At 33.3% G+C, this 18,273-nt stretch overlaps 1 protein-coding gene across 1 annotated transcript; it reads left to right on the top strand.

The window, feature by feature from the left end:
* The first annotated feature begins 650 nt into the window (after nucleotides 1–650).
* On the top strand, nucleotides 651–12,441 carry LOC107850765. Its single transcript, XM_016695511.2, has 2 exons — nucleotides 651–1,282; nucleotides 11,952–12,441. Exons 1-2 carry the CDS (start codon nucleotides 1,014–1,016, stop codon nucleotides 12,154–12,156), a joined length of 474 nt encoding a protein of 157 aa, XP_016550997.1. The 5' UTR covers nucleotides 651–1,013; the 3' UTR covers nucleotides 12,157–12,441.
* The last annotated feature ends 5,832 nt before the right edge of the window (nucleotides 12,442–18,273 follow it).

Consider the following 18,273-nt stretch of genomic DNA (forward strand, 5'->3'; position numbering starts at 1 on the left):
GTTATATATCCATTATTTTTTACACATTATTTGGCTTGTTGTATTAAAGGTAATATATATTTATATAATTTGTGTAAAAAAAAATGTTTGTTTATCAAATTACCTTTTCCTTAAACCCTTCCTTGTATAGTATTTTCCAAGAATAGATCGAACGGCAACAACTATATTCACTTCTTCTCTGTTGATGGATTTCCTTCCTGACATCAAAAATTGTTTTCCTTATGTCTGTATCTTCATCTACACGATCGAAGCATTGACGATCCTTGGCATTAAGAACTAGTGCTTCTAAGATGGAGTTGCTATTCAGTAACGTTTGCTCGTTGCCCAATATTTAGAGACAATGCCTAGGAAGAACGAAAGTCATAGACAAAACAAAATGATCCAAACGGTGAAGGAGCAGAGTAACAAGACTAGACAGGAAGCCAACAGATCCAGCATGATAAAGGGTAATAAAGTCATTTTATAAATTAATACATGTGTTGAAAGTCTTACATTACTAATACATGGAAAATGGTGTGTATTATTAATACACATCTCGATACATAATACAATGTATAATTAGTACAAGTATTATTTATGCATAGTAAAAATATGATACCAAATAAAGTATTACTAATACTCATTAACTAATATATGCATTAGTTTTTTCTATACACTCTGCCTAACGACCCTAAATGTCTTAATTTTCTTGATCAAACCATTAGAATGACATGAGAGTTGAGAATATGCGATAAGGTGGGATAAACTGAAAGAAAGAAGTCTTTGAAGATAATTTCTATCCATATGTACAACCCAAACTTAAAAAAGAAAAAAAAAAAAAAAAAAGGAGGGGGGGGGGGGGGGGGGGGGTTAAGGTTTACGAAATTTCATCCACGCTTCGCCCCTCAATCAAACAACGTGGCCCTACAAAATGATGATAAGATACAAGTGGATGCAAACGTAGGTAGGTAGTTACTTATAAGAATTGAAATGTTTAGTAAGCAAGAAGAAGAATTGAGAAATTGAATATAAGGATGGCTTGTGTGGGGAGCGGCATATGTGGAGTGGGCATCAGTAATGCTCATTGTAACAGGCACTCATATTATTTGAATAAAAAAGCTTTACACCACAAACTTAACAACACCACAAGTCAATTACTATTATTTAGTAAGGGTAAACGAAGAATACGAGCAGCAGCTGAAAAGGAATCAAGCAGCATGGCGACTGAGATAGCCGGAGTCAAGGTCATTAACAACCCTCCCGACTCTAAACTCGCTGACCTCGGCGTCAGGTCTTGGCCCAAGTATGTCTCTCATTTATGTTTTTTCTTCGCTAAACCCTAACATAAAGGACTGCTCAGTTACCCTTTTTTTCTGTGTTTGATAGTTCTCCCGCCCTCCAGTAACCAATTTCTATATGCCTTACGTATTTGAGAATTGGTAAAGCTTTTTCGGGGCTAAAAAAAGTTACATTATCCACCTAATAATATGAACTAGATAAAACTTTGTCCAATTTCATCCCTCAGTCATTATCGAATTAATCCACCCCTATCTTATTTCTGAACCTGCCTTACGGTTTAAGGGGCTGTATTTATTAGTTTTGAACAGTGTTGAGAAGCATTCTTTTCATACTTGAGTCGACTGACAGTTGAGAATTCCATTCTTTTGTTAATTCTTTTAGTTATTTTTGATTGGTAAAGAATTTGTGATTAAAATATCCGCCAAATATGCTTTGTTTTTCAGCATACATTAGTATAACCGTGATATAGACAATGAAAGATCCTCCAAAAATTTACCAGAACTGCCTCATGAGATCATTAAGAAACTGCAGTTATTATCTTATCTTTTCGTTAGAAATGTAAAGATAAACATTGTTTTATTTAGAGATGATGTTTCATTTATTACTTACAGATAATCTTATCTTTTAATTAGATGTAATGGATTTATCTCCCATACCCCACTTTGTGGGAATACACTGGGTTTGTTGTTGTTGTAGATGTAATGGATTTATCTGCCCTTATTTATTTTTTTGGGGTAACAACTGTAAACATTACCAACAACAACATTTTACATACCCAGTGTATACTCAAAGGCAAAGTGGTGCCTGGGGAGGGTAGAGTGTATGGAGACCTTACCTCTGCCTTAGAGATAGAGCGGCTATTTCCAATATATCCCTGTTCAAGATAAAACGGTTCCAAAAAAAGCAATGGAAATAAAAGAAACAACAGACAGTAATAAAACAACAGGGGACAAAACTAAAACAAAATAATACTATATTCAAACCACACGAAACAACAGATAATAATAGAAATCGAAGAATAAAAACTAGAAAAGTACTAGGACTACTAGAATGGACAACAAGAACAAATACAACTAAAGAGCACCTAATTATCATAACCAATTTCTAGGAAGGGTGCTACGAAAAAGTAAGCCTTCAACAAACAAAAAAACTAATTGAGCCTATGAATCAAGCTACTACTTTTCTGTGACTTCCTAGACAGTTCAAGAAGATCTATTTTGTGTACAACTTCCTTCTTAACTTGTGTAATGACTAGCTTTGTATGTACACTTACTCCTTTGAATAATTTCCAATTCCTAGCTCTTACAGTATGGTGAATGATAGCCCCCCAAATTGCTGCCAACGCCTCCTTTTGAAATTGTGTCTCGTGCTTCCTTTTGATCCTTTCCACTGCTTAACTTCATCAACTTGGATATGCAAACAACTCATCTAAACAATTCATACCTCACAGTTGTAGTCCACATACAATTAGCAAACACATGCTCTTCAACACCCTGGAAAGATATCCCATTAAATATTAGAGGGGATCCCCTGCCTTAATCTCCTTCCCCTGCAAAGTAACCATGCTCTTCACCATTCACCATAATAGAATACTTAGGAGAGGTTACACATGTCATGACCAGCTGCAAAAATCTATGAGGAAATCCATAGCCATACAATGCTTCCTCAACAAATTGCCAACTCACCATATTGTAGATTTTCTTGAGGTCTATTTTCATAAAGCACCTAGGACAAGTCTTTCTGTTGTAATGTTTTGAGATATCAGAAGATCAACTCATTATGAACCATAGATCTCCCTTGGACTGAAGCTGCTTGATAATCAGCTACAATGTTATTGACTGCCTGCTTCAACTTTTGGCAAATGGATTTGGATATGCATTTATAAGGTGCATCGCCACATGAGATGGGCCTATATTGACTGGCTTCCTCAGGAACAACTATTTTAGGTATGAGGTCAATATTACCTGAATAAGCTGCTTGAGTAATTGACCATTCTGAAAGAATTCAATAACTGCATCGACAATATCAGCTTGTACTATATCCCAAGAAGCTTTAAAGAATCCACTCTCATAGCCATCAATTCAGGACTCTTGTTACTGTCAATCAAGAACATATTTTCACATCTTGATAAGAAACAGGTTTGACAAGCTCAATCTGCTGAGCTGAGGACAACATTGGAGCATTCTTAAGGAACCCATCAAAAGCTCTACTTCTGGAAACACACCTTTTCGCAACAAATTTTCGTAATAATTGGCAAAATCTGTGCTATTCCTTCTGGATCTGTTTGTACTCCTCCTTATTGTCCTTAAGTTGAGCAATTGCATGCTGACGTCTCCTGTGTTTAATAAACGAGTAAAAGTACTCAGAGTTGTCATTGTCATCTCCTAACCTGATCCAATTTACTTTACTTCTCTGTTGCAAGTACATTTCAGCTAAGTAAGAAGATTTTCTGAACTTTTGATACAATTCAGATTCAGTCTGTTGAAGCATAGAATTCTTTGGATCAATTTTGGATCAATCTCCAATTTCTCCTGGCTCTGAGCATAGCTTCCCCGTCCTCTGTAGCTTCAGTAACAATGTCTCTAAAGTACAATGAATTAAGACTTCTCAGATCTATCCAGTTACCTTTTTTAAAAAAAAAACTACTCAGATCTATCTTCGACAACTTGGAACATCTCATGGCTTAGCATAAGAGTGCCCCATCCTTGATGTAAAACGAGATGCAAGATAGAGAGATTGAATGGATAATCAAGAAATAGATGAAATATAGAGAAGAAAGAATGAGACAATCCCACAATTTAAGCAAAATTAGAGACAAATATAGATTTGTAATTCCCTAATTTGAACAAACAATTACATGATTAAATTCAAGGGAGAAGAGAATAATCTTACCAAAAGATATTCAAGAGAGATCCAATGTAGAGACAAAGGGATTCAACCCATAAACCTCACCAAGAGAGTTAACCTGAAAATATTGTCCAAAGAAATAATCTTGCATCCTATTCTATTTATACTTCTAGGGTAAGCTAAGATATGAAAAGACATAAATGCCCTTGATTAGGTGTGCATCATACTATGACCCAAAAGGACTCTAAAATATAATGTTAATTTTCTCTTATGTTGATCCTTGGCTTCCATACTCTCTTGAAACACTCCAAGCTTTTGATGTCAAGTTGAAATCTATCCATGCAATAAGTACTTTGCATATCAATGTTCAAGTTTGTAGTCTTCACTTTCACTTTCTTGACTTTCTCGTTTGTTATTGAAGATTCCTTAATGGTCATAGGAGTTAAGACATGCTTTCGTTCCATCGAATCTACCACAACAAACTTTTTCAACTCTCTATTAAACTAAAATTTATTACGGTTGAACCAAGGAGCTCCTAAACTACCAAACAAGTAGACAAAGGGTAGACATGACATCAAATACCTGCTTGATAGCTTCCAGGGTAAACAATGATCTTCACCTCTTTGTCAATCAACCTCCCACCAAATTTATATGGTGAACTTTTCATATGACATGGTATATTCAACCACTCAACCAAAGAAGGATCATTGAAGTTGGTATAACACAATTTATTTACACCTAAGGTGCAATCAAATGGGCAACCACTCTCATATCCCTCCACAATGACTTTAAATTTAGTCAAACATTCATAAAGCTCATGCTCTCCTTTTCTTCGAAAAGCACCACTATATTTATGAAAAACTTCACAATAACTTCTAGTAGAAGTAGAATTATAAGATGAAATTATCCTTTCTCCATTGACATTCAAACCTCCATTGTAACTCCTTGAACCTATATAAGGCATAATTACGATAAGAAAAGTGTTTAGTAAAATAATGGACCTCACAAGTTACTCCCTCACGTGTATAACTCAAATGATGACACTCAATTTTCTTTCCGCTCGTATATATACTCAAAGGTCGTAGGCTTTTAGGACCACACTCAGATGATCTCACCACTCAAGTCTTCTACCACTCAAGGATATTCCTTAGCATCTTCATGGTTCTACAATCTTAAATAATCTCAAATTAAGCTTTCAAGTATCAGTGCGAAGTAGAGTTTATGTCAATAACAAAGAAGGACAAAACACACTAACGGACAAGGACTAAAATAAACACACAACGAAACTAAGAAGAGAAAAGTACAAAAGAAATTGACACAAAATGAAATTTGAGCACAAAAGTAACTAGATAACACAAGTAGAACTAATACTCAATGTAATCTAGCTAAAGAGATTGACATACAATATGATTTACCCATAAATCAAACAACTCAAAATTTTAGAGTTTGAGGAAAAAGATCACTTAAAACAAGCTCAAAACACCACATTCACCAAATCTATCAAGACCCAATTCGAACAAGTTCACCCAATCAATATGGGACATTTTTAAGCATCACCCAATAGTTTTCGAAGTAAGGAATCAATTCAAACTTCAAAATTTCACTAAAATTCGCACAAGAAAAAATGTCCAAATTTTGAATCAAAATTGACCCCAAATTCGTCCTTAGATCCCAAAATTGGAACCTAATATAGTTTATCCGTGATCAAAACAGCTTAGATCCAAAAAATGGGAGTAAAATTTGCACAGGAGAGCTCAAAAACTCAAATTTCGCACTTTAGAAAGTGCTGAAATTTCAGCTGCGTAAATGGGACAAAATCAACTCTAAATGCTCCCAAATTTGATATTCAAGCACTTTGAATTATTCCCAACAACACCCACTTGAAAATTTCTCTAATTTTCAATCTGACTCTTTTTCAAATTTTTCTGATTTTTCTGTATTTTTTTTTGGAATTTTCAAACGATATAAGCCAAGGATTAAGAATTGTAGGAACAATTCTTTACTCTTGTTGTAATACCAATTGATGTAAAACGAGATACAAGATAAAGAGATTGAATGGATAATCAAGAAATAGATGGAAGATAGAGAAGAAAGAACGAGACAATTCCACAATTGAAGTAAATTAGAGACAAATATAGATTTGTAATTCCTTAATTTGAACAAACAATTACATGATTGAATTCAAGAGAGAAGAGAATTGAACTCATACATGAACAATCTTACCAAAAGATATTCAAGAGAGATCAAATGTAGAGACAAAGAGATTCAACCCATAAACCTCACCAAGAGAGTTAACCTAAAAATATTGTCCAAAAAAATAATCTTGCATCCTATTCTATTTATACTTCGAGGGTAAGCTAAGATATGAAAAGACATAAATGTCCTTGATTAAATGTGCACCATACAATGACCAAAAAGGACCCTAAAATATAATGTTAATCTTCTCTTGTGTTGATTCTTGGCTTCCATACTCTCTTGAAACACTCCAAACTTTTGATGTCAAGTTGAAATCCATCCATGCAACAAGTATTTTCCGAACTTGCATCAATCCTACCCTAATCTTCTCCAGGAATAAGGATTTGGCCCATACATTGCAGTATTTGAACACCCTCTTCTGCTAAGGTGTATCAGCATCAAATGTAATCAATCTTGGTAATGATCACTGATTCCCTCTGGGAGATAAGTCGCTTTACTAGCTGGCGTGGAAACCAGCCAATCATTATTAATGATTATTAATAGCCCAATCAATCTTTGAAAATATTCTTTGACCTGGGTGTTTTGTCACCCCAAGTCTATTTCTGCCCTTGTTAGCCAGCTCCACCAATCCAGAACTGTCAATACAATTTGGAAATTAATAACTTCTTCCCATGTAATGTCAAATGTGATTGCCCCCTATTATATCCTTCTAAGAATAGAGTTGAAATCCCAAGAATAGCCAAGGTTTGGCTACAATCAAGCTTTGCTGAACTAAACGACTCCATAGCAGTTTCTCAGATCCTTAGTATTGAAAGCATACACAAACGAAACCAAACACTATGTCCGACTTGGAATGTGAAATACCTCACTAATGATTACTTGAGCTTCAATAGTAATTGGAACCATATTATAATTATTATTTTTTTAAATAACCGTGGTGTTTGGGCCAGCGTGCGCACACCTCAACTACATCTACAGGATACGTGTCACCTCCCACCAACAACAGGTACCATATTATAATAATCAGCCCTCCACATTATAATAATCTACCCTTATCTTGTTAACTAGTTTTTATTATCTCCAATGTCTAGCTTGTTTAGTGTTGTATACCTGTATAACAAGGACCACTTATTACTTTTTTGAAAATATTTGATGAAAGATGCTATGTGAATTGATCCATCTTTTCTATCTTGCTCCAATTCATTATTTTCTACATTTATAGCACCCATTGCTCGAAAAAAACTCATTTACTTGCCTTCTAAAAACAACCCAATATTTTCAATCCACATCTCTTCATCATTCAAGTAGAGACCACAGTAAGGAAGTTTGATATTTCTTGAGATATTGAAAACATTAGTATGGTTATACAAGAGAAATTCAGTCTGCTTGTAGCTGCTAGTTTGCAGGAAAAAATTATTTGATGGAATGATCATCACTTGATGCTACCAACAAGGACGAGATATATTGCTCACTTTTGGAGTTGGACCAAGAGTCTCACTCATCAGAGTCAAGTTCTCTGTGATGGGAAAAAAACCCTGTAGCTTACCAAAGGATCACAATTTAATTATGATAATTTTTATTCATTTATATTTTTTAGTTAGAAAGAAGTAGTGCATAACCTTATCTTTTAATCAGAGATACTGTAGTTAGGGATAATCTTGTTACTTAATAATTAGATTGTATCTAGTACAAGAAGTGTTTCTAAGAAAAAGCCTTCTTCCAAAGTTTACAACAATACATGGCTAGATTGGTCTACTATCCAGTACAAGGCTCACCATAGAGGAGTTTAGGTGCAAGGACGTTTAGTTGATTCTTTAGTTAGCATATGGCTTGGGCTTTGCTGGCCAGCCAGTGCATAGTTTTTGCCTGTAGGTTGTCTTACTCTTTTTCTCTGTTTCTTGACTTGTAATGTTCACTTTAGTAAATAAAAATTTTGCTTACCAAAAAAGGGTTGTATCTAGTCTTGTCTTGTTATTTAGAGATAAATGTCTCATTATCTCAGTGGTCAGGCTTGTTCACTTGCAAATCAGATTGGCCAAAGGTGTGCATTCTTGAGCCTGTGACAAAGTTCCAGTCAAATTCTGCCAATATCATGCTATGAAATTAAACAAGATGTCTGAATGATAACACACATGCCCAAACCAATAAACTTTCATACTAAAAGGGTTACATCAACTGATAAGTTGTGAAGAGTTTAACCACAATAATCCCTTAAGCAGCCCATAAAATAATTGGAAGGTAAGAAAAGAATTGGTGTAACCTCCCCTCCAAACTATTCTAGGCCAGTCCCAGTGAGTGAGCCAATCAATCCTGTGCAAAAGTTAGCGCCGCTCTTGCTCCAATATACGTGTTAGGGGAAAGCACAGATGAAAGTGAGCCTTTATTGTAAGAGAACTGACTGGAGGGATTGCGAGTGATCCCAAATCTTACTTCTCCCGAGTTCATTGTGCTTATTTATCTTTTCATTTGCTGAGAATCCCGACTTGCAACATGCTCTAATTTAAAAAAGAAGGATCACTGTGTTGACTCGGTCTGATTTCCTGTGGACAACCATATTCTCACAGCAATAATAGGTTTAGCTTCATTTCAATCTAATGTTGCAGTTTTCTCTAATTGAGTCACAGGGCTTCCGCCTACTGTCTATTTCAAAAATCTGAGCTTCCATTAATCTGATGGATATCAGAAAGTCAAATTCTCATGTTGGCTCTCATCTGTAGTATCATTAGATCACCTCATGATGACCATAGTGGCAAGGGAATAGCGATATGATGCTGTTCCATCACACCAGGCTTACTTTTAGTGAAAGAAGAAGCTATACAACAACAACAACATACCCAGTTTATTCCCACATAGTGGGGGCTGGGGAGGGTAGAATGTACGCAGACCATACCACTACCTCAGGTGAAGTAGAGAGGTTGTTTTCAATAAACCCCCGGCTTAGAACCGATAACAGCATAACAAGCACAAAGCTAAGTGCAAAATAAACTAACACCGCTAGCAGCAAGATAATACTACAGCCACAAGATAAAAATAAGAACTATCTAACCGAAATCATAGACATCACACAGTAGCACGAATAAAAACTACAGACACAAAAGAACGCTTCCTTATAGTTACCGACGCACTTCCACCCCCCAACCCTCTAGCCTAATTCGCGTCCTCCACACCTTCCTATCAAGGGTCATGTCCTCCGTATGTTGTAACTGCTCCATATCATGCCTAATCACCTCCCTCCAATATTTCTTCGGTCTACCTTCACCCCGCCTAAAATCATCCATAACTAGTGTCTCACATCTCCGCACTGGAGCATCCGAGCCCCTCCTCATCACGTGCCCGAACCAACGTAACCTCACTTCTCGCATCTTCAACTTCCACCTTCTCCGGAATAATCTCATTTCTCACCCTATCTTTCCTGGTAAGTCCACACATCCAACGCAACATTCTCATCTCCGCCACCTTCAACTTTTGGATGTGGGATTTCTTAATTAGCCAACATTCCGCTCCATACAACATAGCCGGTCGGACTGCCACTCTGTAGAACTTACCTTTAAGCTTCGGGGGCGCCTTCTTATCACATAAGACTCCCGACGCGAGCCTCCATTTCAACCACTCTGTCCCAATACGATACGTGACATCCTCGTCAATCTCGCCATTGCCTGAATCATAGACCCCAGATACTTGAAACTCTCCCTCTTCTGAATAACCTGCGAGTCCAGCCTCACCACCACTCCATCCTCCTGCGACATCTCGGTAAACTTACACTCCCACTACTCTGTCTTCACCTACCGTCCTCACACGAGTCTTCGCCTCATCATACATGTCCTGGATCGACCTAGGGAACGCCACGGGCACCCCTCTAGCCTCCAAGCACCTCCACAGAATCTCCCTCGGAACTCTATCATCGGAACTGTATCATATGCCTTCTCTAGATCGATAAACACCATGTACAAGTCCTTCTTCCTCTCCCGAAACTGCTCCACTAATCTCCTCACGAGGTGAATGGCTCCAGTGGTCGAGCGACCTGGCATGAAACCGAACTGATTCTCAGAGATATTCACGATCCTTCTCAGCCTCAACTCTACCACCCTTTCCCAAACCTTCATAGTATGAGTCAACAACTTAATGCCTCTATAGTTGTTGCAACTCTTAATGTCTCCTCTCAATAGTTATTGCTCTTATAATATAAGTTAGAATAGTCACACCATCCCTGATATCTACAAACTTAATGCTGCAACTTTCTCCTTGTGCCAATGAACTCAGTGAGCCTCCATAGTCATCTTGTACAAATAATCAACCATTATCTAGCCTTTAATTCCTCATCTCTTTTTCAGAAACATTTTACCTGTTTGATGATTCCATGAAATACACATCCAACTTCTTCTCTCCAATTCATCTTTCGTATATTTGTAAATCTCTGTTGTGTCTCCACTTCTAAGATCTCAAGGGTGGATGAAGTGACACCTTAATCAGAAACATTGCAGGGAGAAAAAATGTATAATTAGAGAATGTTGTAGAAAGAAAATTCAGGCACCAGAAAGTATCCATAAGCTCAAGGAAGGTGCCATACGTTAAGTTAGAAGTGTGTTTTTGAGTAGCAGTGGATTTAGTCCACGTATTTGAGCATGTTAATCTCATGAAATATTGCTTACTCAATTTTAATTTTTTATCCTAACAGAAAGGAATACATTTCCTTTTAGCTCCAAGTCCTGAAATCATATTTTGGCCTTTCTAACCTGCGTATAGTTAAATACCTACAGAAGCTTTCCCTTGCTTTTCTTCTTGATGTCTGTGGTTAGGTGGCCAAGAAATTTTCCGGAGTATTGTTCCTCATCATAATGCATTTTTGACATTTTATCATACTCCAGCTCTGCGAAATTCTTGAAGTGGGGAGAACTGTTTTCTATAAATTGTGGATATCAGATTGTTGGTCCACCCGAAGTCTTATTGATATTAAATACTCCAGATCAAAGTATCTCGGTCTCAAACCTATGCAGCACATTTGGTTTGTCTGCTTCCAGTTGTCTGATCTTTTTAGATATATAAAATTGTTAGCTATGTGAAAAAGAAAATCCTTCCCTCTGCTCATAGGATTAAACTCAGTTAGCATAGAAGAGAAATAAATAAAGGAGAAAAAAATAAAGAGGGGAGGGGTAGATAAGCAGCTTTCTGCAAGCATAGCAGTGGGATTCAGACTGATGCCTAGAAGATTATCATCACACCTTAACTGCACAATCCCATTAAAATCATTTAAGCATCCAAATTGTAAGAATGGGAGGGTCATAAGTGAAAGCCGGAACCCTCCATTTCTGCATCAATTACTTGCCTTGGGAAGCCTTGGGAAGCATCTTTTAGCAGAAGGTGTTTTAAGATGCTTAGAAACAACTTGCACAGGGTTAAAATGGGGTACTTTTAACCTTCACTGGTGTTCATTCTGATCATCTCACGCACCATGTTTAAGGGGGTGGTTTATCTTCTTTTATTCCCTCTATCCTGGAATTCTGTATTAGTAGATATGTCACATATTATCTCATCCAGAATCTACAATAAGTTGGCTTGTGTTACATATTTGTTTACTCCCACCCGATATTTTTTTCTTCTGGTCCCTAAGTAGAGACGTTCTTGTGAAATAGGTGGGGTTGTCCTCCAAGCAAATTCCCGTGGACCTACTCTGCCAAAGAGACATGTTACTTGCTGAAGGGAAAGGTGAGGGTTTACCCTGATGGGTCGAATCAGGCTGTTGAGATAGGTGCAGGCGACTTGGTTGAGTTCCCCAAAGGAATGAGCTGCACTTGGGATGTTTCTGAAGAAGTGGACAAGCATTATAAATTTGAGTAAATTTGTTCAATCAGCAGAGTCTTCTAAACAAATATTTATCAAGTGCAAAATGTTTTAATTTGTCATTTAGGGATGATAATTAGACGGGTTTCTCATGTATACATTATACTGTATAAGATTATATACCAGATATCTTGGACTGCATTATGTATTAGGATTTCTCCCTTCACCCGATTAGCGTAAAGCTGTTTGTTATTTCTACATTTCACTGTTAAGAGTTTGGATATTGTTGAGGTTTATGTACGACTTGGCTGTATGCCTTAATAAAATAGCTGTTGGCTATTAGCTCACTTCTTCACCTTTTCATTCCCCATATGTATATTGCATCACAGCACGCCTGCATGCATACACTTGACACGAGCAGGAAAAGGAAAACCAATGAGGCCACCACTATTAAAAATAACAAAAAACTTGCTTTTTACAACCCCAAAATCGTGACCCGGATTTCTATGGATCGTTGATGTCTTCAACAATATTCTTCACACAAACAAACATCGAATTGTATAGATAACATAAAATTTTCGGATGCTTGAGAAGTGACTAATTTTTCAATAAAAAATATGAAAATTATCCCAAATAGAATTATTAAATTGTTAATTACAAGTTATAGCAAAACTTTTCAATAATTATTAGACTAAAGTAATAACTTACAAGCTATAACAACTTTTTAGAAAAATTTATTTTAATTAAATATTCAAAAATTTATTTTCAATATTTAATTATTTATATTATTTTCTTATTTTTAGCATTTAACATTTATCACTCTTAATTAAAATTTTGGACAATTATGGCAAGTTATATTACCTCTGATTATGTAGTCTACCTCAATTACTTCTTGCTCCTTAATCTACTCAATTCATCCTATCAATTTTCATCATCTCAACAAGAACAAGAAACCTCTTATACTTTCTCTCTGAACCTCAAAGTGTTGTTGTTTCAGTCTTAGCTCTTCTTCTACACATAGTTGTAGCAAAAAACACCAATAAAAAAATGACAACAACAAACACCCCATAATTAATTGGGAAGAATTTTATTCTTCTATTCAACAATAACAAGACACAACAAACAATCATGTACGACGACGAATACGAAGATGAGGACTTAGAATTTGACCTTCCAATTCATTCAGGCATTAAAACAAATATGTGGTAGACAAACTTGAAAGTTGCATTAGGACAAAGGATTAATGTGGAGGGGATTGTTTCTTCATTAGGGATTTGCTCTAAGAATAAGCATTTAGAGATTCCACTGTGTAACATGCAAGAAGATAATTTATTATCTGCACATTAAAAGAATAGAGCATACGTTGTCAACCGTTGTTTAGCCACCGTGTTTAATATAATGATATTTTCATCTTCTTCTTCTCAAGTTTCTTGATTAGTTGTTAAAATAAGCATCCTTGCAGGTATTTGCATGAAGTTTGTTCACCATATTTGATTCACAAGAATATCAAATCTGCGAATATTTTGCTTGATGCAGAACTCAATCCTCATCTATCAGACTCTAGATTGACATCGTCCTTTGCAAATATTTAATTTTTTCTGTATTAAATTGGTATAAAATTGATATTGAATCATTTTTTCTATTTATTGTTTGTTTTTCTAAGACAATTAATAATTTGAATTAATTTTTTGGTGCTCATTACTGTTTGTTTTGCTAACATTGTTGGTATGAACAAAGTTTATTTTTTGTATTTATGTAGCATTTATATAATGTTATGTTACTTTAACATTTGTTTCTTATTTTACATCGTTAAATGAAATTGATATGAACTAAGTCGCATCAGATAGTATCAAATTTGATATCAAATACATCAAATTATATATTTTTTGATTCTGCAATTAATAAAATTTGACACGAATATTGTATTTTGATCTTTATTGGTGCTCATTACTCTTTGTCTTTATAAGATTGTTGGTATGAACAAAGTTTAGTTTTGGTATTTAACATAGTATTTATATAATGTTCTTCATCTTCTTCTGCCAGAAAGCTAACACTAATATCAATCATGGTTAATACTTATTATTTTTTTATTGGAACGAAAAATTATTTGACATCAAACAATTATCAATTAATTTATTTTCAACATTTACGCTGATAGTTTTTCATGTAATATCCATTACATAAAAAGGTTATTTAACATAAAACATAATTTTTTTTATCGATTGTCATATTCATAAAACTCATTCAATACAAATGTGATATATTCGAAACTTCATTGATATCAATTTTAATATCAATTTAATACATTGAGAACTCAAAATAAAAGTATTACTTAAGTATGAAATGAATATATAAACTGGTTTCAACGTAATTTATTAAACAATTCATGGATATTGTATTGTGTACTATACTAGTTTTATACACTAAAAACAGCTATAAGAATACATCATTTGTATGCAGAATCTTATATACCAACACAAATAATAGATTGTTCAATATTTTCATTAATATTCGTTGACATATATTTTGTTGTCACATTCAATAGATATTTAACCAAAAAAATCGACAATACTACTTTTTTGATCTAAATACACCATTACTCCCGTGTCATTGTGTATGAGCATTGGCGGACATGTATCACTTGTCAAAAACTTAATCTTAATTTGGATTGAGGTAATGTCAACCTTCAACTGTGATGTTCTTGCATTTAGCAATTCTTTATACTTGGTATTTGCACCATAAATAATTTTATCTATAATATATTAAAAGTATGAAACCCTTAAAAAAGTGATTTGAATTTTTTGCCCTTCATTAAAATACTCCACTTTAGACAAAATCGTCTTTTCACCTTTTTCCTATTATTTAAGTAATATTAAATATTGACTATATTACCAAAAAAAGAAAATCTCTCCTCACAAGAATATAATTCCTTCTCCACTATCTAAAAATCTAATCATACCCAAAAATCCAAAAATAAAAAAAACAAAAATATTTTTCTTCCATAAAAAAATAGTAATAAACAACGCTCCCTCCCTAGAAATTTCGAACATAAAATGAGAAAAATAGTAGTAAGAAAAAAAAACATCCCCCAAAGTGCGAAACCAAAAAGAAATATAATGATACAAAAAATTGTAATTAAAAAAAAAAAACACTTTCCAACGTGAAACCCAAAAAATAATATATTAATAAAAATTCAAAAATTCTTTCCATCTTCCATCAAAGTTGTGTTAACAATTAATTTTAGTTATAACTTCTTTTGATTTGATTATTTAATTTAAGTAAGAATTAATAATATTTAACACTTCTAAATCAATTAAAATTTCACCTTACATTAAAAAAAATAAAAATTCTACAATTCTATTTAACTACTATTTTTTATCAAAATTTACTAGATACATACCTCTACTTTTACTTTTTCTTCTTATTTTGTTATTAATTTAAATTGTCATTTTTTGTGTATGTATTCATTATTATCATCTTCACTATCTTTCTTTATTTCTGTATTCATTATTATATCTTCTCCATCTTTCTTTCTTTATTTTAGTTAATAACGATTATATATAAATTATGACTAAATAATTAACAAAACAATGAATTCTCCTTTTTTTTTTTTTAATAATATCTTGTGTTTCTTTTTTAGCAGGAAATTTTTGATCGAAAATTGAAAGAAATAAGTAAATCGCCACCGAATGAAGTGGTCAAAAACATCAAAAATTTGTCTCTTTCTTTTTTTTTTTCCCTTTCTTTGTTTAATTGTAGCTTTATTTTGATTATGTTATTTAATTATTTCCTTAGTATTATAGTTGAATCTTTAATTAAACTTGTTAGTTGAGTTCTAAATATAAGGTTATAATAAGTATTGAATCTTGATATGCATAACTTTTGTTTGAAAGATGAACATATAAATTTAGGATTATAATTGAATCTTTCAATTTTGAGCTTACTAATTAAGTTTGAAAGTGATCAAGTACATTATTCATTATAAATCAAGTTTAATCTATCTACCTATTATTATAAAATTCTGAATATAAATGTTAGGGTTGAACGGATTAGTTGAGGAAGCTTCTAAAGAACCTAACAAGCCTAAATAATCCAAACAAAAGGATAATTGTGTTGATATGAAATTGTAGAGGTTGAAAGAAGAGATTGAGAAGATTAATATACTATTCTTTAAAAACTTTCTTGTGTTTAAACTAATATATGTGCTTTTCGGCTGACTAATTTTTACTTTGGATAATAACTAAAAGTCGTCCTAATGTCAAGATGCTAACAAATAAAAAATGCAATAAGCATTTTGAAAGACCGTCATACTTTTTATATTTTAAATAATTTTATAAAATTAAAATCACTAAATTGAGGTACACGCGCGAGGCGCGTATATCTAAACTAGTACATAGAAAAATCTTTAGGTCTACCTGCTAACATAATACAAAATTGTTAAGTAACTAATACTCAATAATTGGTAACGATATGTAATTAAAAAAATTACAACATATTTTAAAACTCACAAAACATACACATAAAAAAAAAAATGATAAACATCTGAAATTTGATAATTTCAACATATTTTAATACTGTCAAAACATACACATCAATAAAATTTAAAAATAAAAAAAATTACTGAAACAATAAATATAATATCATAATAGGTTACTGAATGTAATATGACCGAATGAAAACAGTTGACAACCAATAATCATACACCTATAAATTAATTGAATCACATTTATTGTGAATTTCCACCACATTCTCGTGAATAATCCACATGTCAACATCACATAATAAAACACAAATGTAAAAAACAATATTAACTTTTTCTCTGAATGTCTTTTTCTTAATCAATAATTAGACAATATATATTTCAAAAAGAAAAAAAATTAATGCAAGATATCAAGATAATAACCAAGATATACCTGAGGCGTCCATTCTCCCTCCATGGTATATCATGATTAAATGCAAATTAACACAATTCACATTTGTGTGTCTCATTTTTTAATTTTTTACAAATTATTGAATATTTTTTTCAATAAAAATACTCAAACGTTGTATGAAACAACAACTTGTAGAAGCTTTTTATTGAAATAATAATTTCTAATAGAAAGAAAAAAAATGAAGGAATATGAAGGTGGAAAAGAAATCAGATTGTTTAAAAATGGAGAAAAAATGACTAAAGAGAGAATAGTGGTGTGATTGGTATCTATTAGTAACTATTAACTATATTTAACGAAGGGATATTGTTATTTAAGTTTAACTATATTTAAGGAAGGAATATTGCAATTTTTTTATATTAAATCTATATTTTCCTTTTCTGTAATGATTTTGATATGTTTTTTTATAAAAAGAAAAATATATAAAAATATATTTTTTTTAGTTTTTTTAAATGAAAATTTCTATAACTTGAAACTAAAAATAGTTGTTATAACTTGCAATAAATAATCTAATAAGTTTATTTAGTTAATTTTTTCTTAATATATATATATATATATATATATATATATATATATATATAATAATTGAAAAAGAGTATATTAAAATTTTTGATTCAAATCGAAAAGCTGAAATACGTCAACCTAAAGGCCAAAAACTAAACCGAAATATCAAATTTATAAAAAAAATTCAAAACCGAATCAAAAAACCAAAATTATTTGGTTCGATTCGGTATTTCAATTTTTCAGTATTTATGCTTCACCCCTAGTCGACTCACAATGTGAGAACGTCACTAGTACAACTCGAAATCAAATACATAAGATATCCAAAACAAGAATACTCTGTCTCTGAATACGAACAAAGACATAGTCTAAATAAAGAAAGGTAATAGTCAACTTCGGAAGCAAGAATTCAGCCGTTACCTTGAATAGCTTCGAAGGTAGCCCGAATCAACAACCGTGAGACATACTCGAACCAGGATCTGCACCGAAAGGGCACAGTAGGGGTGAGTACGATTCACTTGTACTTAGCAGGTATCATAGGTCGATTGAGCAGAGTAGAAAATAAAGCATACAAAATACACTCTAAGGGCACGTCACCTGCAATTAAAAAATGTCTCATAACAATAGCCCACACCGTTTCCACTAACAGTTATATAATATACACATACATCATAGCAAATATGAGGAAGGAATACAAGTAAACCAATATCACACATACAAGTACTAAGAAAAAAATTACACAGAG

The sequence above is a fragment of the Capsicum annuum genome, chromosome 12 (assembly GCF_002878395.1).
Source record: "Capsicum annuum cultivar UCD-10X-F1 chromosome 12, UCD10Xv1.1, whole genome shotgun sequence".
NCBI lineage: Eukaryota > Viridiplantae > Streptophyta > Magnoliopsida > Solanales > Solanaceae > Capsicum > Capsicum annuum.